Here is a 27,564-nt window from a genome sequence, read left to right on the forward strand (position 1 = left end):
TCGATTATTCAATATTTAATGTAATACTTCAGCGGAGACGTCTAGATTATAATAAATGAACAACACACGTATACATCTTCCGAGCGAGACAAACTCTAGCCGCATTAGTTCGATAATCTTAAGTTCGAAAGAAAATTCTCTATGGCGAAAATAATCTTAATAGCATTGCAAACATGTCAAGGAAGTTTGTTATGGCTTTTAACAATGGATGCCAAGGTTTATGAGCTCTTTCGAAACCACATTACTTATACCTATTACACATAAGAAAATGGATAGGTCACCTGTTGCTATTACGAATATAATGTATATTTGTGCGCAACACTATTAAAGTAATGTTATTATTCAGCGAGCTTTTAATAATATCAAATCAATTCTTTGCTTGATTGATAATTCAATCTATGATGATAGATAATTTTGTAATAACGTTTGAAAAAAGAAATACGATCATAAAGATTTTGTACGATTTTTTTCTGATCGAATTGTGTTCATGTTTCTTGGTGTTAATGGCTCTTACGTTTGAGGTAAAGTTTGAAAAAACATATGTATATACAACCACTTATTTTTAAAAGGGATACTTGAGACAACGATTAAATCATATTGAGGTCAGAAAGCTCAGGTGTTCCGATTAATTTTCGCTTTAAACAAAAGAAGAACGTACAACTAGGATTTATAAATTCATATTTACGGGTTATGTGTATTTACATATAAATATTCGTAAGAGGAACATTTTTCGGTAAAGCATTTGATTCTAAAACATTATCGTTTTTCCAAGAGATTCTACTATTCGATTCTCTCTTATATATCTTTTGCAAGATCGATAGCAATTGAAAATTGGAGCGAGTGTAGGCTCCTTCTCATCTTATCACGCACCGTTGGGATTCGAATTATAATAATTGATACGCTCGCTTCTAGAAAGATAAGCGTACCAGTAGAAGACATTTATCGCGAGAAAAAAGAGAGGAAAAACGACGCGACTGGCACGATCGATCTTTGAAACCGAGTTATATTTCGGTGTCCGTCTTCGTCTTTTTCTCGGCGCAATTCTTTTGTTCGGAGAACCGACTCTTTGGGGTGAGGGAGATTTCCTAAGCTGTGACTGTCCCTGTGATTGAGACTGAGATATAGGCTGAGGTTGAGGCTCAGGCTGAGTCTGAGGTTGAGGCTGAGGCTGTGGTATTGGCATCGGAATTGAAACTGTTTGATGAGAACTCTCTCGACGAGGATGACTCACTGATGGAGAACAAGAAATGCAGGGTAATTGCCAATGAGCGATAGTTCGTTCCCGATCAGGAATCGCAGACAAGGGTATCACCTCGATGAAACCATCATCGTTCACCGTGAAATTTTGACTACTTCCGGGAATCGAATTACCAGAATTCTTTCGGCGACTCTAAAATAAACGATCGCAACAATTCGTGATCAATTAGTTTTTTTTTCATAATCTTTTTCGATTCGAATTGATTTTTTGTTAATCTTAGAAAATATCCTCATTAACGGCCGATATTCATTGCCATTGTTCGAAGCGTTTCACGGTTTTAGGTAAAGAACGATTTCAATCGCAACTTTTACGAGTGAAATTGAGATTGGACTGGCTCCGATATATCAACGTGAAATTTTGCCAAATAATGGGAACGGGTGCCTCGAGATTTTCATAAAATCCGTCCAGTTATTTTCTTTTTTCCTTTTTCTTTTTTTTTCTTTTTTTTCCTTTATTCTCTCTGTACTTTTAGAATCTACTCGAAACATTTTTGTGGATTGTGTTGTCTCCCAAGAGACAAAGAGATATTTTTATGTTTTCAAATCGATAAGTAATACATCGCTCATACGAATCTTTTATATGGACATTACATGCGATCGTGATGAATTATATTTATTAATGTTAATTTTCATTAAACTCAAGCATATAAAAATGTTATTATTATACCACAAGGATAAACTACCTTTTTATTCCGTTAATATAAATGGAAAAAAACACGACGTACCGTTTCGCGCTTGGACGGTGATCGCGAGATTTCCTCGTTTTCGCTGGAACTGCTTTCGGTGTCGCTTAGATCAGAGCTGAAATAACACTCGCCCGATCCATATTTAGTGAAATAGTGTACTATAGCGAATTGAATGATCGTGGCAAAGATGAAGGCGAAAGAAAGAAAGACGAAAAAATCCAAGGCAGTGGGATAGGGTACTTTTGGTAAATCCGTTCTAGCTTCCAATCCTAAAAAGGTCATAGTCAGCACAGTTGTGATACCTGCGGAGAGAAAAAATTTCTTTGTTCGAAAATCGCATTTGGAGAATTGAAGATCTTACTAAGAATGATATCGTACCAAGGGACACTCGATCGGCGGTAGCTTCTCTGTTCAACCAAAAGGAGACCCAAGAGAGTACTACCAGAAGAATGCAAGGACCATAAACTTGTATTAAAAAGTTACCCATGTGTCTCTGCAGGTGGAAATATACCAAAAGCATCGAGTATTCCGCTAAAATCAAACACAAATCATTAAATACATTCTAATATTTCGTGTTCGATTTTACATTGGCAAGTTGCCGACGATATTACGGTATAATACACCATACATCGAATCGTCATTTCGAGGGAAATGTGGACAACGAAGATATCGCATTGTGTAATTCTCGGCATGACGAGTTTGTTTACAAAGTACATATCTCGCATACATAGTTTGTGTATCTTCTCGATGAATCTCTTTGACGAAAATGGTTATAATTCTTATCTAGCCGTCTATTATATCACGGACGTAGATATATACATACAATTAATGTATTCAATCAATTTTGGATCAATTGGAAACATTTAATTAATTAAATTACATTAATTATCAATGAAATATTAAACAGCTTTAAACATCAAACAACTTTTTTCGATAATCATGCTCTTGATAAAAGATACGACGAGAGTTTGGTAGTGGAAAAATGAATAAAAATTGAAGCTACAAGGAAGAAAATCAATGTTGATATTTCGATCGACGCGTGAATCTCGTAGGGTATGTAAAACGAATGACGTTCTCTAATGAAGTAGGAGAAAGAAAGAAAACGAGAGGAGAAAGAGAGAGAGAGAGAGAGAGGAGAGAGAAAGAGAGAAAGAAGAAGTGAAAGGGAGATTACTCAATTATCTTCATCGTCATCTGCTTGCTTACTAGAAATTCAAGGAGAAGAAAAGTTCTAGATAGAGTCTTTACATGTCCCGGATATTAGAGAAGAAAGGGAATGTTACGGAAGAAAAGTTCATGTGTTTCCTCTTTGCTCTTTTTCCCTCTGCCTCTCTCACTTGTCTAGCGTATTAATCGAAGCTGTTTTCATCAAGTATTTCCGTCTTGGAGTTTTTAATAAGAAAGAAGGATAAGAAGGGAAGAAGAAAGTAACATCGATGAATTTCTCTCGCAAGTTTACTTTCGACAAAGGACTTTCCTCGAGTTTCCTAATCATTCAAATACACGTAGGTAGATTCGATCACGTCGATCGGATTTTCTACTCACCATGAGACAAGGGTGGGGTCGTAGAGTGATTCGCAGTAGGATTTGCGACTAAATCGAATTGAGAAAGCTTCATGTCCTCTGCTATGGCGACTTGTCTCGCGCTGTTCCATTTGTAGATGACGTCGCGAGTCGTGTATCCAACTAAAGAGAGAGAGAGAAAGAGAGAAAGAGAGACAGAGAGACAGAGAGAGAGAGAGAGAGAGAGAGAGAGAGAGAGAAAGAGAGGGAGAGAAAGAGAGGGAGAAAGAGAGAAATAGAGAGAGGGAGAAATGTTGAACAGAAAGAGAAAAATTCGATGTTAGAAAAATGAGAGTATACGAGATTGATCGATCACTTTCCTTCTCGTGGAAGGACTCGAATTTTGATTTAGATCTTCTCTTTTTTCTTTTAGAGCTGCTCCGGAGACGAATAAATCTGGCTCTTCTTACCTTACTCGAGAAAACCTAGTATCGGGATCTTTTTACGAGGAGATTATAAACGAGTCTACCAGAGAAGTAAGCTCTATTTCGTTCTCTCTTTTTTCTTTTCTTTCTCCTTTCATCCTCCCTCTCATTAGTTTTTCGCAAAAAAAGACGATATTGCGAGTACTCGCACGCGAGATGCATTGTATATGTAATTAATAAATAAATGTAATTAATTAAATTCTTAATCGGTTACCAAGAATAACGAGTTCGCGATGCTAAATTTTTAAGAGAGGAGAATAGAGTTAAAGCGTTAAGTCGATAACAATTGACAGTTTAACATAGTAACAGAATTTGAACTTACAACTACCAAATTTCAAGGGACATCTTTGCGTATCCATGGGAAAATCTTCAAGGTTCATCGGGCATCCAGCTTTGATCGTGAGTCTGCGAACAACAGAAAACATTTCTATCGATTTCGGAGTATCGTCGAATCATTGCAACTATGTAATTGCAATGATAGTTTTGATATATCGGATAGAACACGCAACGCAGTTCGTGAAATGTGAAAGTTAGAGGTGTTAAGGAGATAACGAAGATCTGTATTCGAAACTGATCAAGTTATCGCACTGGCATGGTTTAACTCTTGCGAGGTAAGTAAGTTAGAGCTCGAAAGAGAGACGATCCGTGACTAATCGGATCCATCACGCTCGTGAGCTTGTTCGATCACTCGATTTGCAGTTTGCAACGTTCTCATTTCGCACGCTCTTTCGTGGTAACGACCTCTTCCGTAACATCACGTCGATTATATCTCACGAATGTATTCAAAGGAGATATGCGTATCGTATTTTTATCTTCTTTAACTAATCTTTATTCTTTCTTGGAACACTGAACCTTCCTAATGTTATTTAGTTTAATGAGAGAAAAGTTGCCTTCGATGAAAATGATATATCTTTCTTTTTTCTCTTTCTCTCTCTCTCCGTCTTTCTTTTGCATTTTACGAACAGCTCAAAAATGCTTTATTTCAGGTGCAAACAAGAGCCTGCGGGTGAAAACTGCAAAGGCAAAAAGATATTTTGCTAAGTACCTGTGATTGTTCCTTCTTTCTTTCTCTTTCATACATCTTAAGTATATACCTAGCATTATATTTCATTTTTTACTTTTAATTCACACCCTTTTGTCGTACCCCATCCTTTTTATCTTACTTTGTGTTTCTCACCAAGCTCGCTAGCCCATTCATACTTTTCTTAATTTCTTTCCTCTTATTTCCCTCCTTTCTATCATTGTGCACGAATAATAGTGGATTCATGAACACCCTCATTTATGTTGAACCCGATTTTTTTCATGATATATGTAAAATAAAATTTCAGATTACTAAAAGCAAATTTTTTTTCGTCGTCGAAGGAGAAATACTTGACGAGGGTTCAGAGATAGATTAAGAACCGATTAGAGAAGCGAAGGTCCGACTTAATTGTCATGACAGAAGTCAGAAACGTTTCTCTCATGAAAAGAGGAGCTCGCTTTGAAAGATCAAAAGCGCCCGACGAGCTCTTTCGACCGTACTGAAGTCTCTTCCACGGTTGGCATGTCTCGTCTCTTTCTATGTCGCCTTGTACACCTTATCTCCAGTGAATACTAATTTTATTAGTGTATCTTTTTTTCTTCTTTCTTTTGTTTGTTTCTGTTGTTTAAGGATATAAAATAAATCTCTCGAGAGCAATACTTTTTTTATTTATTTCGTTTATGTGTGTCGAACAAATGAGATTACGTTAAGCGGATTTAAACAAAATATCGTATACATATATATATATATATATATATATATATATATATATATATATATATAGAACTATAATATAAGTTCTATATATATAGAACTTAAAATAGAGAAGATAAATAGAATTATTTTTCATCCGTTCTTTTCCTTTTCCTCTTTCTCCTCTTCCTCCTCCTCCTTTTTCTCCTCTTTCTTCTCCTTCTCTACCGAAAAATTTTTTCGTATATCCGTTCTCATCAAGGTAAAACGATAGATCTCTATAAACGACAGATTTCTTCCCTGTTTCTCTCTCGTATCTTCCAGATGCTTCACGTTAGACGGACGGAAGTGTTGGTTCAAAGTCTTGCCGATTCTTGGATTCTTTGAAGAAGTTTTTGACAGGCCATTATGTGTACGACGATCGGATCTCACGTGGTATCGTTTAGTGAGGGAATTTGAGAGAGGACGTCGAGGAAGGAAAAAAGCCAATATCTTAAAAAGGGTGGGAAGGTGATAGCAAAAGGGAAGATTGACAATCTTGTTCTTCGATACAACGAACGAGATTCGACTAAAGCAAGGGAAGTTTTTTTTTTAGAAGCACGATCCCACGCGTAAGAAAACATTAGAGATAAAAAAGGAAAAACATCGAGCGAAAAGGAAGCGTAAATTGCTTGTGGATCTTGAAGAGTACACTCGGAGAAAATTGATGTCTTTCTCTCTCTCTCTTTCTCTCTTTCTCTCTCATTCGACATTTTCGACGTCAGAAGGTACGGCAATTCCACGTTAGAAGGTATGAATCACTTCGAGCGTGAAGTGTACACACATTTCGAATCGCAGAGAGATCCTATGGATTTACCGAACCCGAATGCATACATACATATAGATATACACATACACTTGTGTGTGTGTGTGTGTGTATAAGTATCTTCCCGAATTTCATTCAGATCGATCCTTATCTCTGGATGCCGAACAGCGGAGAATTCGATTTTACATACTAGTTTTAATATATTTAATATATGCCCCAGACGCATTTTTTGGATACTCTTGGAATATGGTTTATATAATTTATGATTTTTCATATGAGATCGAGTAATTGATTTACAAAAGAAAATTCATGATGTACGTATTCTCATGTTTTTTTCGTATATATACATATATATATCTGACAATGTAAATTAAATTGCTTTTGAATTTATGCGTTCTTTTCTCTCGGTAAAAGCAGAAGGTAAAATAAAGAAGTAACGAGAGAGTCCTCAATACGAAATAGCAAGTGCATTTGATATTGCATCGTTATTATTTACTATAAGGTTGGCATGTGTGCGAGCCTCCCAAGGTGTCTCGTTTGCATGAAAATAACGAACTCGATTAACATAGATATACCATCAAATTCTAAAATTACTTCGAGTCCAGTGTCCCAGATTATTCTACCGCGTTCATTCCTGTATGATCCCTGTAACATTCCCACGTACCACGTAGGCAGAATCTAAAATCACGGATTTTGGAAGGGTAGCCTTGAGAGATGCTAGGGTTGGAAAATCCAGGAAGACGCAAGAGATTATCCCTGACAGATAGCAACGCATATAGGTCTATTTTGTGGAAAATGAGTGTTGCCAACGGATAAAATGGATGTATTTCGCTGAATTTCTGGTTTTCTTCTCAATGAACATAATAGTTCTATCGACGAACATACTTCGTATTGATTCGATTGTGTGTTATATTAATTCTTCCAATGATCACTTAATGATCTCTTTCTTTCTCTCTCTCTCTCTCTCTCTCTCTATTTCGACAATTATATTTAATGAGCGATGTTTTCATTCAAGTTCGCGTTAAACATTATCCAAGGAAACAAGCCGATAATTTATTCCATATTCATGGACTATTGGAATCCTATGGTTATGCGGAGAATTCTGTCGAAACTGGTGAAATGATGAATGGCAAACACGTTTGTAATTACGTTTTAATCGACGTGATATTTCTCGTCGCGAGGAAGAAACATTAAATCACGATAAATGATCAGAAAGATTAGGTTGTATGTGTATACTGATGCTGCGTATCACAAATAAGTATCGAATTACACGGCTCATCAATATTTGAATAACCTTCGTTTAAATAAATTTTAAACTTTCGAAATCTTCAATGAATTTCGTTAGATATTCTTACGCCTTACGAACAATCTTGGACTATTCGCTTAGAGAGTCATATATAAAGGTAGAAAATATCTCGTTTGAAAATCTTGGGAACGTCCGAGAAATCAAAAGGCGCGTAAAGTGAGACGTGCGAGTGCGCTCGAGGGAGCATCGCCGTAAAATGGGGTCGACTGTCTTTCAGTCGTGAACTACGTTTCTCGACAAGACTGTCGTGGCCCTTGTCATTGACTACATTGGCGAACCCATACGTAGAGAGATACGAGGAAGAAAGGAATCAAGGAAGAAAAGAGAGGACGCGTTTTCCTACGTTACAACTTGTTCAACCTGTCCTTTAACTCGAACTACCATGTCCTTTTTCTTTTGTTTCATATCTGTCCGTGTTGATGTTGCTACATTTTCGTATTTTACTTCTTTGGAAGCTTTACGAAGGAACATTTTTCTTTTCATCGTCAGTACTGCGAAAGTTTTTCTTTTTGAATCGTCAAAAGTAACCGTTCGAATATTTTCTTATTGAAAACTTGTACAATTTGAAATGAAATTTACACAATTTACATCATTGCCCACGATTTCACAGTTAAAATTGCAACCTTCACAAGTAGGAATGAATAGAAAGTCGACAAAGTTTTGTAAATGTTTGCGAACGGTATTGCACGTTCCGTCACATGATGAAATGTCTCATTTGATGGTAGATAGTAAGTAATATTAACGGTGACATTTTTGGAAAGATCGACTTTCTTTACGATCCCAACTGAATTTCATTGAATTTTCACTGAAAGAGCTATTCGTTATTTAGATCGATCGACGAGGTTGAGTTGCAGCAGTAGTGGCTAATAAAGTGCGGTGTAAATAGTACGCTGGACGTGATAGTCACAGACCGTAAATGCGATGATGGCTGTGCTTCAACAAGCGTAACGTATGCGACGCAGGTGTTTTCAAAGAGAGACTTTTTTTCCATATGACCGACATCATCAAATATTATTTCCCGTTTCGACTGTGAATTTTAAATTCGTTGATAGAAACTCGTATGCTAGAAAAAAGAAAAGAATAGACGAAAATATAAAGGCAATCGTTTTAAACTATCTATGAACTCGATAAAGATCAGGTGTTTAACCTCGTCAGCATTTGATATTCGAAGGGTAGAGGGTTCTTGAATTTTTCAGTGGTCCACGCTCGAAGCAGCCACGGGAGCGTTATTTCAACGCGGAATCAGCGGATAAGTCAAATACAAATACGGAGAAAAGAGTCTACGGATTCGAGGGACGAACGATGTATGTTTCCTCTTTGTTAAACCATTCCCTTTCTCTTGACCTAGTCTTCTGAATCGGCTCTATTGTGCACGCTAGAATTAACCCTTGATTCTCGGGCTACGCTCGGCCCGGGGCATGTCATGTATATCACGCCACCTAAGAGATACTCCTACGAGAATATTCCGAAGAGACTAGTAGGGAGTACTTTGCACGAAAAAATCTACACCGACAAAAAATTCATCTAGCTTTGTTAGATTTTTTAACTACAAATAATGAGTGACAAAAGAATTAGAAAGAAAGAAAAACATATCCCTGAAAGTCTTTTATTATCACCTTTCTCTCTCTCTCTCTTTCTCTCTCTCTTTCTCTTTCTCTTTCTCTTTCTCTTTCTCTTTGTCTCTTTCTTTATACTCTTTTAAGAACCATACGCATAAAGATTAATCAGAAATGAAGAAATTTTTGGTTCATCGGTAATATCGATCGCTCACCGCGAACTGTAGAGTACCCTTCCGTCCTGATAAAGTCTGACGAACTTGTTTGGGCTAGTGATGGTGTGGAGATAGCTCTGTTTGCCATTATAAAAATATGTATCGGGCTTCCAAATTCTTGCCAACATCGATATGCTGAGAGCAAGTGTTTCCTTCCCACCTTGAAACGCTAAACGTCTATCTACCCATGACTGTCGAAAATAGCAGTCCATCGAGTACGTCTGTAAAAAAATACTATATCGGAACTATTTTGAAAGCGTATTTCCATAGAAATTTTTTTTTTTCAAGTTCGTAATGATGAAACCGACCATGTCGACCTCGGAGATAGGACCCATGCTACGGACCATGATGTCAACTTCGACCGTCGCTGGTGGTCCACCAAAATCTGGTCTCACGCTGTTGTCGTAACCACGAAGAAGATTGTCGAGTAATTCACTGATGTTGCTATGATTGTTACTTTGCGTTCTATGCCTCGTCGACGTTTTTGCACCGGTCGTTACACTACAAAGAGAATATGGAGTTTTTATCTATGTTTTAACAAATTCGATATAGAATGTGTCATTATTTTATAAGATATTGTTATAATTAAATTAGATCACTATATTTGAATGGTGAATATGAAAAATAACGTGACAATAATAGTGTATAAATAACTAGACAATAATAGAGTATAATCAGGAATTTAATATGTCAGTTTTTAAATTAAAAAATATTTATTTTCAATTTCTATTATTATCATTTTTAATTATTTACATTTTGTTTTAGTTTGTTCTTTGATGTTTTGCTGTTGTTGATATCTCATGTATACATGTACATATACATATAGTTGTAAAGCGGTTCGTCTAATCTTCGTAAATAAATATGAAACGAAAATGTATTAACGTTCAATCAATGTTATCGATTATTTCATAACTAAAATAAATGAGTTTGAAGCTTCAACAATAGTAAATCGTCTTAGGTACTGGAAGTAAGAATAGAGAATCGAATAATGCAACTCCAATTATTGGTATTTAACTCACAGAAAAGAAGTGAAAGAAGTGATAAGATTGGCAAAAGCGAGTAGGACTCGTTGCTTCATGATGTCCTGGCACCGAACCTTCCTACGACAATGTCTTGAACGGACCATCAATTCATCCTAATCACTTATCTTCTCGTTATCCTAGAATTAAATTGTAAATCGTTTCACAATGTAAATAGATAGATATGCACTATACCATAATTATCGTAATAAATTATAACATTTCAACAATTTGATTTTGTTGTTAACAAATTTTTGTTTGTTGATATGCAAATATAACGTTTTCTACCTTTTTACAAATATCCTCCAAAAGATTGAAACGACTCATGAGATTATCGATATTGCAGACTGATTACGATTAATTGAATGGAACGTGGTCCATACGGCACACGGTACAAAAAAAATCGGAGCAGTTCGGTGAGATTGTGTAAGTTCATTAACGAATCTATGAATGGCATGCTGATGACACGAGTATCCTGCGGGACACGAGCAATCGAACGAGGTCTCTTTGTGAGCGATCGAATGAACCGATTCTTTCTTGCGTGTGCGTGCGTCGTGCGTCATTTTGCAATGCTATCTGGAAATTCAATTTTCTGGACAAACAGCGTATTACGATCTATGCGACGATATTATTTCCTTAACAAATTATGTCTACGTTCTCGAACAGGCATACAGACAACGCGTGAACGTGTAAAGTATTTTATTTACTTAGGAGAGAGATTTAATTGAACAAACAGAGCAGGTCGTCATGCTCGTTTATACTTCATGAAGGACTTCGTCGAAACTGAACTATCGTTAGAGAGAGAGAGAGAGAGAGAGACAGAGAGAAAGGGACAGAGAGAGAGAGAGAGAGAGAGAGAGAGAGAGAGAGAGAGAGAGACAGAGAGAAAGGGACAGAGAGAGAGAGAGAGAGAGAGAGAGAGAGAGAGAGAGACAGTGGAAAACTACTCGCAAAGGGAAGTGTACCTCGCAAATACAATACTTGTCACGCATGTAAACCAATGCTTTGCAAAGAAAACATACAAATGTGTGGGTGTACTTTGAGGGTTTCCACGCTCGACTTGATGCTCGTAGCATGCTGAGAGGAAAATCGTTGAAGTTACCATTTTTACGAAGGACACTTCATTTTCCTCACAGATTCGTTAGAAGGTTACTTTGGTAAATTTATTTATACGATCAAATCGTAATTAGTTTGTTGTCTCTACATAACATATATTATATATTATATATATATATATATATATATATATATATATATATATATATATATATATATATATATATATATTGGGTTGGCAACTAAGTGATTGCCGGGTTTCAAATAAGAAGGAAACGACAAAATATACACATATATAAATGCGTTTTGCATATAAATGCAACGGTGGTCTTCGACTAATATAGTTTATTGTAGACAAAGGAACAGATATGCATGTAAATGCAAGAAGAGTTTAATTCGAAATTGGATCAATTACAAATTTAAAATTGACAACAATAACGGTAATTTATAATTTATAGGTATGTATATTATTTATTTGATGATTTAAGATAGAAATTCAAAAAGAATCTGAAGTTGTAGTTCACGAATAGACTGCAACTTCACTTTGAAAATGCCAGGCAACGTGGAACAACAAATGTTCGTTCTGTATACGTAATGACTTTTGGGATAGATATCTATTTAAATTCATGGTTCGAACAGTTTCGAATACCATTATAATCATTAATTTCTCGTGAAACATTATTGAATGCCGTATGAACGATAGCTTGACACAATAAATACCTTGTTAGATGATAAACATCGAGAAAGTAAAATCGTGTTCATCATTAATCGTTGAAAAAAGTGACAAAAATAAATTGGAAGAATGGTTCGACCGTCGAATCCGTTGTTAATGAGCATTGTCCTCGATGCGGTTGGACGTCTCTCAGAAAGGAAAGGTTCTACTGTACGAGATATTCTCGATTTCGTTCAAAAAAATTCAAATGGATTTTCGAGGAATCTTACGATGCAGGTAAAAAGGAAAAAAAAAAAGAAAAATGTAGAAAGAAAAGAAAGTTTGGATATCTTGTTATTATAAAAAATCTTCTAACAGGTTCATCGTGCTTTGAAACATGCAGTCAATGCTGGTTTGCTTCGACACAGAAGCGGAAGATATAAGGTTTTACTCAGCATAAATCCGATATCCGCTCAGCAATCCGTGGCCGAAGATTCGAAATCCATTGATGGTTTCACTGATAAATTGCTAAACGGATCACCCGAACGATCAACGAAGCGTAATAAAAATTCTGATAGGTAAGTGAGATATTTTTTGAAATTATGAAAACTTGAAATTACCGTTTGATTCTATTTCATAGAAAACAAGGTGGCAAACAAATACGTCGCAAAGGTGCTGCAAGTCGAAGTGGTGAATGCACTCATAATCGAAAATGTTCGGAGCCATTGGAGAAAGCGAGACTAACGCGAAGACAAAAACGAAAAGCAGGTGGTAGAATCGAAGAAAATGATGATTGGGTAATATCGGGTCGACGTAAACAATTTGCCAAACGGAAAATATCCGAAATCGTACAGGAAGATTTATCGCCATCGAGCGATCATTCCCACGAAAAAATAATAGATTTTGATTCGGATGTATCCAATGAGAACTACGATAAATCAAAGAATTCAAAAAACAGATTTTATTCCCGAGGTCAGCTTTGATTAAGAGATTCGTAAACAGATTATTTTGTTTTTTCAGTTAACAATTTTAATGAATTTTTTTTGTTTCCTTCTTAAGACGAAGAACGCTTGTCGTCTCCACGAAGGAAGAGGTCGCCAGTTAGGCAAGAGCACAGAGGACAAAGTTCAAAGACCAGATCGAGAAAACGATCATCCTCTCGAAATCGAAGTCCGCAGCGTTCAAATTATAATCAAAATCAAAATCAACAGGAACAGCAGCAGCAGCAATTAGAAATAGAGGAAATACCGAATGAGAACCTGGAGAATATGAGGATGGACTGTGAACAGGTGTCTGGAAATATCGAGCTCATCGACGATTCACCAAATCCTGAAATTGAAAGAGATTGCAAGCCTAATAATAGTGGAAGTGGAAGTAGTTTATAAAACTGTTGCTTTACTCCCTCTCTCTCTCTCTCTCTCTCTCTCTATATATATATATATATATATATATATATATATATATATATATATATACACATATATATATATATATACACACACACACACACATATATATATATATATATATATATATATATGATAGAAAGTAAAGATTATTCATGTTAATCTCATTTCTTCGTATATGAATTATGTCAATGTCGCTGTACGTATCACTATCAGTCTCGTATATTCGTTATACAAATTTTTATTTTTTCCTCAACATGAAGTTTTAATAAATTTCCTATTATATCATAATTCTCTTTTATATAAGTATTATATCGATTTTGGTAAGTACAAAAGATAATCAATTGATTGATCGTAAAAAGAATATTTTCTATGTGCCACGTAATCATTTACATACTTTTATTTTATAAGAACATCGTACATCTTGCCACTTCTTGAGGTTACTCCTAAATAATCTGTATAGTCGGAAAATACACGAGCGAATATCGTGAATAAAACGAGACAACACGTATTTTAGATGGCTATATGCTTTTTTCTAAAAAAGAACGACTTTATCCTGTGTTAACTTACACACTCTGCGGGTTATAAGTTCGAAGGAACATTTTACGCTCTTTTTCTGGCTTAGGCCGAACGGATGTCTCGGAAATGCGAACCATTTTTCTACTCAACTAAAGCTTTTTGGTGTTTATCGATTTAGCCTATGGCGTTTCCTTTTAAGCCGACATTCAAGTTTTCGCTACACATTTAGTTCTTCTTTTCCTTCTCCTCCTTTTCCTCTTCTCATTTTTTTGCGTTGTCAGTGAACGAAACGATATATTCTCACGCTAATTTTTCAATAAAATGCTCTTAGTTTCATCAAATCATTCGCATATGGCTTTGTGAGATATAAACTTTTATCGAAACGTTGAAAAAAAATATGATGTTTTATGGACTTCCCGATTACGATCCAATCGGATTAAATCCACGATTTTATCTATATACCACGTTCGTTCGAATAAATAGTATTTTATCAATAGGTAATTATTCGTTCGTATAAAAAGATATATTTTATTTAAATAATTCAGTATTAGAGGAAGTAGCGGTTAATACAATTTTTTGAGCGAGAGGAAACCCGAAGTTATCAAGTTTGTAGAGAACAGGAGTTGCGGAGTTTGAACGATGATGTATCGTGAAGAATAAGAATAAGAATAAGAATAAGAATAAGAATAAGAATAAGAATAAGAATAAGAATAAGAATAAGAATAAGAATAAGAAGAAGAAGAAGAAGGGAGAAACTTCTGTTTTCGGTGCTTTGAAAAGAGCGTAAGCAATTCGAGCGTTTTCTTTGCGTTGTCAGACTTTCAATTTACCTTCGTCCAACAGTCGATTCAATTACACGTGCGTATAAAAACCATTTCGTCGTGTGACACCCTTCATCTCATTCTTCCATTTCTCTCTCACTCACTCTCTCTCTCTTTCTCTCTCTCTCTATCTAGCTCTATCTCTATCTATCTATCTATCTATCTCTATCTTTTGTTAATTCCCACGAATGAGTAGAAAAAAATCGAGCAACATTATTCACGTCAACTTTTCGAGTAATCTATCGAAAAAACGGTGAAGAAGGTTAATACTAGCGGGTAAATTCGATCCATTTAATCCGTTCTTTCTCGAATAAGGATCGTCATTTTTCTATTCATGTATTAGTTTATAATCTAATCGTTCTTATTCTTTAAGCGTTATTATTTAATATAATTGTATCTAAGAGAAGATTTTTTTTTCTTCTTTACCATTAATGATTCTATTGACAAATAGAGTAACAGTTATGTAGTTTATAATGAATACTTTAGAGTCATTAGATTGTTCATTCATGTTTTTTATTATTCTCACACTACGTTGGAAAGAGAAAAGATAAAGTTCTCAATCTCGTGAAGCGTTGTCCGAGATGCTCGAGTTCCAACGAGCTGACCGATATTATAAGTGGTTTACTGTAATGTAAAAACAAATCATTACTGGCAATTCTCGTTAACCTACAACCTTTTTAATGGCACCCTACAATTCTAAAACTCGATGAGTGGACGTATTATCAAGCTGAATGTTCAACGATCTTCAAAAAAAAAGATACAATAAAGCACTTAATGCATACCTTTTATGATATTCTTTTTTTATCCCACGCATCTCCATATATACATTATGATAATTTAATCTTTAACTTAAATCTATTTTTAGATCTCGATTTTTGTATTATATATTTTTTTTTAATCTTGTTCTCATGGAAAAAGCAATTTTAATAAGATAAATATGGAAGTCGATAAATATAAAAGCAAATGTATCTGCACATGTTTGTGTTTGTATGTTTGTATATTTGTAGAGAAAACATTTAAAATAGTTTTGCCGCATGGCCGATAGTTATATTGAAAATTTCGATACTTTTACACAAAGTGCGAGTACAAAGGCTACTTTTCACAATGGAGAATTGATTACCTCATGACGAACCTTGCTCGAGATCGATAACGAAATCTCACGAAATAGCGACGTCAATGAAAGGAGAAGATGAAAAAGAAGGAAAAGAAGAAGAGGAATAACAAGAAGAAGAAAAAGAGGAAGAAGAAGGAGAAGAAGAAGAGGAAGAAGAAGAAAAAGAAAAAGAGGAGGAAGATGAAAAAAATTTCCAATAAGAAATAAACGTATAAAATAGAACAAGTTTTTCATTGTATATACCTAACACGATTAACTTTGACTTTTCTCTAATTCTAGAAAATCAAAATGATTGCCTTTTTCATCGTTTAGATCACACACAATTTACGGATATATTTTTCCTTTTTAATTAAAAATGTGGATACCGAAGGTAAAAATTCTGGGAAACAAGGTGGCAATAGTTTTTTTAAAAAAATAGTAGAAATTCAGCTTGCTTATATGAATTGGATTCTCGATTGAATTGTTTTTATCTTTTTTATATCTTTTCTTGTCAGAACCTATTCATTTAATTTAATGATGAATATTCATAGGACTTCAAGTAACTCGCATGTTTCATAGAAAAATCTAATCGTTCGACCTTGATATTATCTTTCCATGTTAAAATTATGCAACGATGGTATTCATCTTCTTTACCCTTTCTCATTTAATTACTTTATTTGCCATTTTATTATTACGTTAATCATAAAAGCTGCTCTTCCGTTATTAATCTCATCTTACATTGTAAACAGTGTAACACAGTAACTTTCAGGAATCGCCCGATTTTTTTAATATCACTTTCAACGTTTATAACATTTGTTTATTAATAATATTTGTTTATTATTATATACAAGTTTGCGATTATAAGTTATGATAAAAGTAAGATTTATTATAGAAAATATAATAGTCAATTCTGTTATAAAATTGTTTTTACTGATATTAAGATAAATAAATAAAATGAATGTATATATGTAAATTTCGTTCGACAGCCTTAATAACTCATAATAACATTGTAATATATGTAATAATATTAATAAGTTTCTTCCTCCGCTAATAACTCACCGCTAATTCATCGGCACTAAGTTCATCGATTGATTCTTGGAGGCACGTGGTCACGACGATTAATCGATTTCGGTAGTAAATATGGAAATTAAAAAGGAATTCCACCGAATTTCTTCGAGCAATGTCCACCAATTATTTCTGAATAACATCTTGAAATAACGTCATGAATATCAAATATATAGGTATAATCACATTCGATATTTTTTAATGAAAAAACGTAAGAAAATAAAATAACACGAATAATCGATGAAATAAATCAATCGTATGAATAATTAGAACATTATTTTTCTTAAAATAGAGGACATCGATGACGTAGAGTAGCATAAAAACCACGAGAAGCACGTGGCCGAACCACGATGCGTACTGGCTGCTTCGTGGAAGACAGCTGACGAAAGGTGGTAGTTTCAACCCCCTCGCCGCCACTAACCGCTCGCTTTCCAGGACTCCCCACCAACCATCGAACTGCTTCCCTTCTCATGATATGAACAGATTTATCGTTTCATTTGTGACTATTATGAAATCGCATTTTTTGATCAGAAAAAGACAAAGAAAAAAAGAAAAAAGAATAAAAAAATATCAAAGATCAAAAGTAACGGCCAAAATTCCTGATTTTATCTATAATTTTATATTTCGTATGGAAAGATTCTTTGAAAAAACAACTTTGATTTAAAATCGAAAATAAAGATTAAACAATAAGTTAAACGAAAAGGTTTAATTATTCAAGAATACCTAGAGTAATTATATCTTTTCAATGGAATAATCTTCCGGTCCTATAACACCGACTCTTTATGCAATCTCTTATTCATATCAATAAAGCGCATCCGAGGTGATCGTCGAGGATTTTAATAACCTTTCTGAGAGCTCGATATCAATAAGCCTATTGTAGAACGACTCCTTTGCAAAATCCGAAGATTTCAATGGAGAATCGTAGAATCCTCAGAGATTCCTAATGCATTGTCAACAATGCAACTTTCTCTCTCTCCTACCCACTCTCATACTATCACAATTTATCTCTGTTTATATCTATATTTCTATCTTACTTACTTTCATCAAAAAATAACTGTTGTGTGTCCGCAACTCCTTCGTGAATTGTTTCTAGCTAGTCCGTTCAAGCCGGATAAACAATGCTTCCGTTTATTCTGGAATTCATAACAAGTTTGAAAATTCCCGAGGAAGATAAAGAAAATCTAGACCGTGCCATTTGCAAATTACTCTCAACTTAACTCCATCATCTTTTACTTATATTTTTTTTTTATTTATTCCTTTTGGACGTCGTTAAACATATTTTCTATCAATACTTCGAATTTGCTTTTTTTTTTTAATTACAAGGAAAATATCTCTTCCAAATTCGATGTATGTAGATACAATGACTCAACACCGAACAGTTTGTGCCATTTTGTGGCATAGAATCGATGGAAGGAAATTTCTCCACGCTCCGGTTCGTAATTAATATCCATTTTCCTATCGGCGGAGAAGAAAAACCGCAAACGGAGAGAAGAAAACTCGTAGTCTACGGACAAACATTTGATTTACAGAATTTTACCGTACGAGAATCTCTATCGGAGATCTATCCACGACGGATGAATGCGTTTTCTATAGAATAACGTGACCCAAATTTTTTTTATCCAAATCGATTGTTTTCGATAAAAATACGAGTAGACATTTTTTACATATGGATATAACACAGATTATCTATCCATTTCTCATAAGTCTTATCTAATTACGCGAAAGATAATTCATGATAGTTATTCGTTTCGCATTAGCTATCTCTATTGAAGTGTAATTTACTTTATTTTATGTTTATTCAATATGAGAGAATATGAGAGAAACATTTAATTGTTAATGATACATTAATATAGATAAAATATATATTATAAATCGAAGTTAGAATCGTTTTGTCATAATAGCTATATTTCTATTTGAAGATTTTCCTGAGTCGCTCGTTTAAAGGAAGACGACGAGGAAACTGTAATCGTATAGCCGAAAAGCTCTAATAAGTTGCGAGGTTCGTATCTCCGAGGGACAAATATGAAACATTGCAAATTAAAGTCGGCTCTGCAAATGCCTCTACTACACCGTACCGCTATTCTTTCACATCTGTAAAAATGAGACCTTCGTTTATATTCCATATATCTGTGTATGATAGTACATACTCATAATCTAAAACCTCGGTGGTAAATTAAAAATTCTTGTTTCTTTTTTTTAAATATTCGAAATGAGTAAAATCGATGTTACAAGAGATAAAAAAAGATATTTATTATGGAAGATAAAACGTTGAGGAGGAGTTTCGCTATCGGACTGATCCGATTAGAGACAGATAGATGATGCACAAAAGGTCTTGGAAATTTCTTCTTTCATTGTGACTTTTGTTTGTTCTTTTCGAGTTATGTATCATTCTCGAAAGTCAACTGAAACCGAGGAACCAAGATACAAAGAAATGGATAAATGTCGAAACGGATATTTTCATTCGTAAGAAGAAGAAGAAAAAAAAAGAAAAAGAAGAAGAAGGAGAAAAAGAAGAAGAAAAAGCAAAAGAAGAAAAAGAAGAAGAGGAAAAAAAGAAGACAAAGGAATATAGAAAAAAGGACTATAGGCGTAAACATAGTCCTCTTGGGTGTATAAGCATTAAAGAGACATTCTTATCTCGAAGTCTCTTGGTCACAAATGCGAAATGTAGGTTATCAGGTTTTGAGGCGTAAAAGGTGGAGGTATCATCCGAGGTCGCTGAAGAACGAAAGTAAAGGAGAAAACAGGAGAGAGGGAGAGAAAGAGAGACAGAGAGAGAGAGAGAGAGAGAGAGAGAGAAAGAGAGAAAAAGAAAGAGAGAGGGAGAAGGAGAAAGAAAGAGAGAGAGAGAGGGAAAAAGAGAGAGAAAGACGGAGAGAGATGAAGTGAGTTAAAGGGAGCATACGAGTGAATGAGAGGTAGAGAGGCAGAAGGTTCTGAATATCGCTGATGGTGCCATCTTGAAGAACCCTTGGTGCCAAGTTCCTTCTACGTTCGGCAGCCCTCGGTAGCCTTCGGCAGACCTTCTACTTTTCATTGCAATTCGAACACTCGTTTTCTACCACTCGTACCCATTCATTTTATTCTTAACGAATCGTCGTTTCTTACTTCTTCTTCTTCTTCTTCTTCTTCTTCTTCTTTGTTTCTTTTTTTAAAGATCGAAAAACCATTTATAAAAATTACAACTTGATTTCCGCATTTATAAATATTGCAAGACTTTCTTTGTATTATTTAAAAAATAATTTCATTTTAACTGAATTAATAATGATAAGCTGCAAATACATATACTCGACGTTTTTCAAATTGAGATGGCACGATCGTGCAATCTCGAGGGTACTCGTGGTAACCCGAAAGATTGACGTCCGAACAAACCACCTTGATAGCTCTACACGTCGATCGATTGCCAACTAATAGGATTCTGACACGACATGATCGAACTCGTTCGAATTTTAAGCTTTTGTGATTTTAAAGATTCATCTATGAAACATACAGATTTTTTATAAAATCAACGAAATAATTTCGATATATGGACCATGATATGGATCGAGTTTAATATCGGGCGTTATGAGTACGAAAAGGGCAAAGTTAACAAAGACTCATTTTGAGGGTTACGTATTTCAAATTTTTCGTTAGAAGGAGAACTCAATAAAAATATCTTTTCTTACTGTAAGGCCTGTAAGATGTAAACCTTAAGAGGTTTGTACAGTGTAGAAAGGAGTGGGGATCTATGGAGTTCGCCCTTCGTATCCGTAAAGCTATCGTTTATAAGAGTCATCCAATATTTTTCAAGCCTCATTTTACACGAAAAGAAAGGGAGAACTCAACCGGAAAACCCTACAGGTTTGTTTCATGAAAGGAATAAACCGGTTTTGCAAAAAAAAAAAATACTGTCGGATATTGAGTTCGTCCTTCGTATTTGCAATGTCTTATATGCTCTCTCAAATTTTCGTATCAGAAAAAAATATAACAATTTCATTTTCCAAATAATATATTATAACGTTCTTTCTTCTCTTATTTTACTTTTTCTTTTAAAGGAACACATGTGTTCATGTAATTCATTTTTGATAAAAAATTAGCAGGAGAAAAAGGGGGAGACAGAAATGAAATTAATTCGTAATATTAGAATTAAGTAAATGACAACAACGTAAAATATATTATTGTATTCTTTATATTTTGAGAAAAATTTGACTTATACTTTTTTGTCCGTCCAACAGACATATTCAATTACAATGAATATATGGCTATAAGTAAATAGATCATCTTACTAATTGCATTAATTAGATAAATAATATTTAAGAACAAGTCATTTTATAGCTAAAATAGATAGCAATATCAATATCATGCTATTTCTTAAAAGTAAAAAAGATATAATTGAAAAATAAAAATTTCATATTCTAATTATAGTCCGTTAATGTTCTCCAAACGAATTTTTATGATTTCTAAATTTTTAATCTTTTCGAACTAAAGCGAAAAAAAATCATTTTCATTTCTTATTTAATAAGTTCGCAAACGAAGTGTCTAGGCATAATTTGATGAAAGGAAGTTCAAACTCAGTTCGTTAACGAATAATTTATTATCGACAGATGTAAAGTCTCGATGATAAAATAAATGATACAATATATAAATTACAATTATATAAATTCAAATATGTATGTAACATTGCAAGTTCTGATAAAGCATTCAAAGTCTGTGCGAGTATAAAGTTCTACAAAAATAATAATCTTATCATGAGTTTTGAGTTTTAAGTAGCAAATTATTTAAATTTTGAATATACATTTTGACTTTTGATTTTTATGTAACTTAATTCAATTATAACTGTTTTATATAACTGTTTTCCTTCCATGATATTCTAGATAATTGAACTCCTTCATGATAACTTTTCTATGTAATTGAACTCCGAAGGTCACATTACTCATATTAACATCTCGGAGTATAGCTAGGTTTTCTTTTTAAGAGCAGTAAAGATTGAGTTAAGATTTACAAAATATACTAATTATTTAATCAGTAACAACTTCAATCTCAAAAGTCCTTGGAAGAGAAAATTTATTTATTATTTAGGATGGGGTAAGCAAAATTGAAAATATAAACAATAGATTGGCGAGATATTTTATCTACCTTTTTGATTATTAGAAATCATTATGAGATGTTTTCAGCGCTGCAAATATCCTTAAATTCCTATCAATATTGTCTCAAAAATTTATTTTAATGTTAGAGGCTTAAATTTCAATTTATTCTACTTTTTATATTCTTTAATAAAACGTTTTAAATAATTATTTAAATTCGAAACTATTAGACACAAAGTTGTTTATTATTAACATGTTATTACGTGTTATACCGAATTATAGACACTTGGAATGCAGGAGATAACAGTACATTTGGAATGAAGGAGATAACAAAATACGTGGACGCAGAAAGAAACAAAAACAGAAAACATATCGGCGTTGTTTAAACTATAAACAAGCCATACAAATACAATTTCGTGTCAAACCATATCAGCAATTTTTAATGAAGAAATTTCTGATGAAGTCAGCAGATGTTTATTGCCTAAAGAGCAACCATCATAAATTAAGATTTTTAGTCTTAACAGCTTTACTATCTATATTTTTAATTAAATTGTCCTATGTTTGATTCTCCATCCTGATATTTTTTTATTACTTTATTCTTTTACATTTTATTCTTCTTATCTATTCTATTTTAGTTTTTTTCCGATATTTAATTCTCCTTTGAATTTTTTTTTGCAAATTCTTCTCCATATTTTGTTCTCCTTTTCTACGTTATTTTTAAAACATGATGTTTGTTATATAAAATATAAAAAATTTCTTGAAGTTGGATTTGATCATCTTTCATTACTGTATAGATAAGTTGTTTAATATTGAAAATAAATTAATTTTTGATAAATGGATTTTTTCTAGAACATTTTACACTTTAATTTTTTTAAGAAAAAATTATCAATGATATTTTTCATAAAAGATGTTTAATTTAAAGTAAGGTTCGTCACTGATATTTCGAATTTTTATCAAAATTATCAATTTTGTAGTTTCATCAGTTCAACCGTTACTATATCTTCGGTATCTATTAAATAAAAATGATTTTATAGATGATGAATGAAAATGTAAAGTATAAAATCTTATAAAGATTTGATCGATTAAGATTAAACGTATGAATATTTAAATTATCGACGAATATACTGATAGGTAATTAGATAAACAATATTTAATATGTAAATTTATGTTTATCACAATAAAAGCAATAATTTTGAAACGGGTCGAAATGGCTTATGATTCTGTTGTAATATTTAATATCTACGGTTTGCATATGAAAGAGAAGAAATTTTATGAAAAGAAGAACAAGTCGAGCTGGTCCGCCGCGATAATTGATTCGAGGGACGTACGGAGAGAAGGAAAGGGAACCGTTAAATACGTATAGCGAGAGAAGAAGCCGGCAATACGGTGGTGAAACATCGTTGTTAAACGTTAAACAGTGAAAGTCTTTGAAAGATGGAACGTTGGTCAGGTAAAATTGCATTAGTGACGGGAGCGAGTGTTGGAATCGGAGCTAAGATCGCCGAAGAATTGGCAAGACATGATCTCAAGGTCGTTGCTATTGCAAGAAGGTTTAACAAGTTGGAGGAATTAAAAAGGAGAGTGGAAGAACAGAAGTTGCCGGGCAAGATTTATCCTATGAAATGTGATGTCAGTAAGGAAGAAGAAATCTTAAATGTTTTCAAATGGATTAAAGAAGAACTAGGTGAAGTTAACGTTCTCATCAACAATGCCGCTGTCATTGTCAACGAAAAAATCATCGGTGAGAAGTCTTTCTTCTTTTGTTCATACTTTTTTCTTCTTTTTTTTTTCTTTTTTCTTTTGTAATGAATGTATATAAATCATATTATACACGTAGTTCATAAATCTAACATAGACTCTATAATATAGACAATGTGTTAACCTTCGCGACATTCAATCAGTGAAAAATTACGATCAAACGAATGTTATAATCTTATATGTATATATAAAGAATATATATTTCTATAAGATATATATTTTCATGTGAATTTATATAAGTAAAAATTCACTCATTGAGAAAATTAAATGCTAACTGATATCAATACTACGTGCATTACAATCATTATAGTATGTACATAGGATATTAAGAAAAAAAAAGAAATTCAGAAATTATAAAAAATATTTACGAAAAGGAAAATCATAAGAAATATTTAAAATATTATAAAATTTTTTAGATGTGTAGAGAACTTTCTTTGTTATTTTAGAGAAAAAAATATCCTTAAAGTTTCCTTTCTTATTTTTTTTACGAGAATTATAGATATCGATAAATTTTATATTAAGAGTATGTTTTAATAAAAAATATTATTTGAAAGGGGATATTTCTCCGTTAATCAACGAACAATTGAACAATTGACATTGGCAATCATTGAAAATGACTATTTTAAAGATTAATAGAAATGACCTCGATGAAAGGAATTCATGATAAGTAGATGTTCGCAAATAGGTGTATATGTATACAAAGACAAGAAATCAACATTGATTTTCCAATTAACTCTGATTTAATTTATTTCTGTTTTAACACCTTAAGTATGAACAAATTATATGCTGAGTTCTTTTAAAAATATATTTTTATTAACAACAAGTTTGTTGTTAATAAAAATATGCCTATGATAATATTCTTATATGTTATTTTTGTTATTTAAATTATTTTAATATATACTAACTTTATAAACAGTTTTCTATATGCAGAAATTTCTTCTTGTAACATGCTTTAAAAAATATATTGTTGTTCGTTTTCCTTATTAACATCAAGTTTGTTGTTAATAAAAATATGCCTATGATAATATTCTTATATGTTATTTTTGTTATTTAAATTATTTTAATATATACTAACTTTATAAACAGTTTTCTATATACAGAAATTTCTTCTTGTAACATGCTTTAAAAAATATATTGTTGTTCGTTTTCCTTCATTTATTTTGTAAATTATACCAGATTTAAATATGCAGGATATTTTATACTTCGAGAAAACCGCTTCGGCAGTAAATTCTGCAGAAAAATTCATAAGAATAAATAACTTATTTATTCTTAAATTATAACGAATTTTTATTTTAATACACTATATTTATTTATCTTTACAAGAGATAATCAAAATGCATCTGAATATAAGCCTGGAAATGTTTTAGCATTGATTGTTTGTCTTACCACATATTTTTTGTAGTTTCTGAAAGTATTCAATTCTCTCGCGAATTATTTCGACTTTGCTAATGGACTTTTTGTACAAAATGGATTTCAAATAAGCCAGCGAAACCATTGATACAATGTGACATTAAGTTCTGTTTGTAAATAGAAAGATGAAATTAGTTATACTGCTTCCATCTAAGAATATAATATATAATTCGAAAATGTGGTCAAATAGGACATGTATGAACTTTTTTTATTATTTTTATATACAGAATCCGCCGCAGGTTAGAATTAGTAGTAACAATAGCTGTTACTCGAAACTAAGAGACACCCTGCATATATATAAAAATATTATATCTGAATCTTTTTTTATCGGCATATATGAAAAACTTACAGTTAATTAATCTATCATCAAGGATATGCAAATTTACAATTAATAATATAAAATCTCCAACAAAAAATGCATATAAGAGACCAGAGATACTTAAATAAGTAAATATACAATTTTATGATATGTAGATAAGAAGTTATAAATATTAGTAAGAATATGATAAACGGATATTAAACCGATGATATTTATAAAATGGAAAGCGTTCTTTCGATTGATAATAATTAAAAATTGTTTATTTCACACAATTTAATTAATAGATATTACATATTTTTAAAATCTTGTGAACATTTTTGGAGAACGTTCTGTATGTTGATGTAATAATCTTATCACATTTAATACGTACAATTAGATAATACAACTTAGTTATTTAATCATGCTTAATTAGCGCAGAATTAATAAACAACAACAAAAAATAGTTAAATAAAATTACCTCGAATATAAAATATCAAGAAGTAATATAAATATAATTGTTTATAAGATTTATAAGATTTTTTTTCCATTGTCCAATTAAAATGATACGATAATTATTGATAATCTCATATGACTGAATATCATTAGATATTTTTAACAGCATTTGAGTGAGCAAGGTCATATTTATTTATATCGTAAAAGATTTTCGAAGAGAAAAAAAGAAAAAAAAAGAACGAAATAAAACGATAATCGTAAAATAAATTTATAAGTATAAATAGGAATATATACATATGTCGATATTGAGATCATATCTTTGTTATAGATGGATCAACGGAGAACTTTCGTAATATTATGAATGTGAATGTGATCGCTATTGCTATCTGCACAAGAGAAGCCATTAGAATGATGTCTAAATCAAAAATGCAAGGACACATTATCAATATTAATAGGTAAATATACTTCTATATTTGCATTATTAGTACGTTAAAGCAATGTAATTAAACGAATTCAAAACAAGATTATACTTACGTATGTAGATATTTCCTCGAATTTTTTATCATATGTTTGTTAAATATCAATTGATTTGTTTTTTAAGCATTTCTGGCCATGATGCGAAGAGTATAAAAGTACCGTTCAGTTTATATCCATGCAGCAAGTATGCTATTACAGGCATGTCCGAAAGTGTTCGTAATGAAATTATAAATGACGGATTAGATATTAAAATTACAGTACGTATTTATCATTTTTTCTACTGTAATGAAATTTCTTTTATGTATACATATAGATAGATTTAAATATACGACGAAGATCGTTTAATATTTATCCTTATCAGTTCTTTACAACAAGCAAACAAAAAAAACTTATTATTATTTATTATTTCACCAGAGTATTAGCCCAGGTATTGTGAAAACCGATATGATTGACTGTTTTAATTTGCCGCAAGATGTTCTAAACAAACTGTTAATGTTATCGGATAAGGAAGTCGCCGAAGGAGTTATTTATGTACTATCTCGCTCCCCTAATGTTGAAGTAAGTATTTCAATGAAATGTATACACGTAAAAATATATAGACATTAAATATTATATAATATTAATAATTAATTCGTCTTTAGTAAAAGTTATTAATCGGAATAAAACGTAATTTTTCTTTTTTTTTAGGTTAATGAATTAATCATTGCACCTCTACATCAGAAATTACCTTAAAAGCTTTAACTATTATTTAAGAAGAATTATAAAAGAGTATATTTGGAGAAAAAAACAGAAAACAGAATCTTTATTTAACAAAATTACATAATATGTACAAGCGAATTTAAATTATATATTATTACTATATAATAAAAGCAAAATATATATATATATATGTATATATATATATATATATATATATATATATATATATATATATAATATTCATATAT

At 32.5% G+C, this 27,564-nt stretch overlaps 3 protein-coding genes across 9 annotated transcripts; 2 read left to right on the forward strand and 1 right to left on the reverse strand.

Annotated features, from left to right (window-relative positions):
- On the reverse strand, window positions 1-17,523 carry LOC124422255 (gamma-aminobutyric acid receptor alpha-like). Of its 7 annotated transcripts, XM_046958471.1 has the most exons (10): window positions 11,254-11,326; window positions 10,835-11,122; window positions 10,547-10,686; window positions 9,836-10,028; window positions 9,528-9,748; window positions 4,254-4,336; window positions 3,489-3,629; window positions 2,322-2,474; window positions 1,983-2,245; window positions 1-1,390 (listed from the first exon to the last, which is right to left on the reverse strand). In XM_046958471.1, the coding sequence occupies exons 3-10, from the start codon at window positions 10,651-10,653 to the stop codon at window positions 863-865; spliced, it is 1,689 nt and encodes a 562-aa protein (XP_046814427.1). In that variant the 5' UTR covers window positions 10,654-10,686; window positions 10,835-11,122; window positions 11,254-11,326; the 3' UTR covers window positions 1-862. The 7 variants fall into 7 exon arrangements, with proteins under 7 accessions (XP_046814427.1, XP_046814426.1, XP_046814429.1 ...); XM_046958470.1 differs by lacking the exons at window positions 10,835-11,122; window positions 11,254-11,326 and adding an exon at window positions 17,153-17,523; XM_046958473.1 differs by lacking the exons at window positions 10,835-11,122; window positions 11,254-11,326 and adding an exon at window positions 12,875-12,893.
- Window positions 11,936-13,639, forward strand: LOC124422213 (serine/arginine-rich splicing factor 4-like). Its single transcript, XM_046958343.1, has 5 exons — window positions 11,936-12,060; window positions 12,331-12,551; window positions 12,633-12,832; window positions 12,895-13,226; window positions 13,314-13,639. The coding sequence occupies exons 2-5, from the start codon at window positions 12,405-12,407 to the stop codon at window positions 13,637-13,639; spliced, it is 1,005 nt and encodes a 334-aa protein (XP_046814299.1). The 5' UTR covers window positions 11,936-12,060; window positions 12,331-12,404.
- Window positions 17,524-23,593: 6,070 nt separating the features above from the next.
- On the forward strand, window positions 23,594-27,406 carry LOC124421908 (farnesol dehydrogenase-like). Its single transcript, XM_046957604.1, has 5 exons — window positions 23,594-23,962; window positions 26,469-26,595; window positions 26,742-26,874; window positions 27,032-27,175; window positions 27,305-27,406. Exons 1-5 carry the CDS (start codon window positions 23,656-23,658, stop codon window positions 27,347-27,349), a joined length of 756 nt encoding a protein of 251 aa, XP_046813560.1. The 5' UTR covers window positions 23,594-23,655; the 3' UTR covers window positions 27,350-27,406.
- The last annotated feature ends 158 nt before the right edge of the window (window positions 27,407-27,564 follow it).

This window comes from Vespa crabro, chromosome 2, assembly GCF_910589235.1.
Source record: "Vespa crabro chromosome 2, iyVesCrab1.2, whole genome shotgun sequence".
Taxonomy (NCBI): domain Eukaryota; kingdom Metazoa; phylum Arthropoda; class Insecta; order Hymenoptera; family Vespidae; genus Vespa; species Vespa crabro.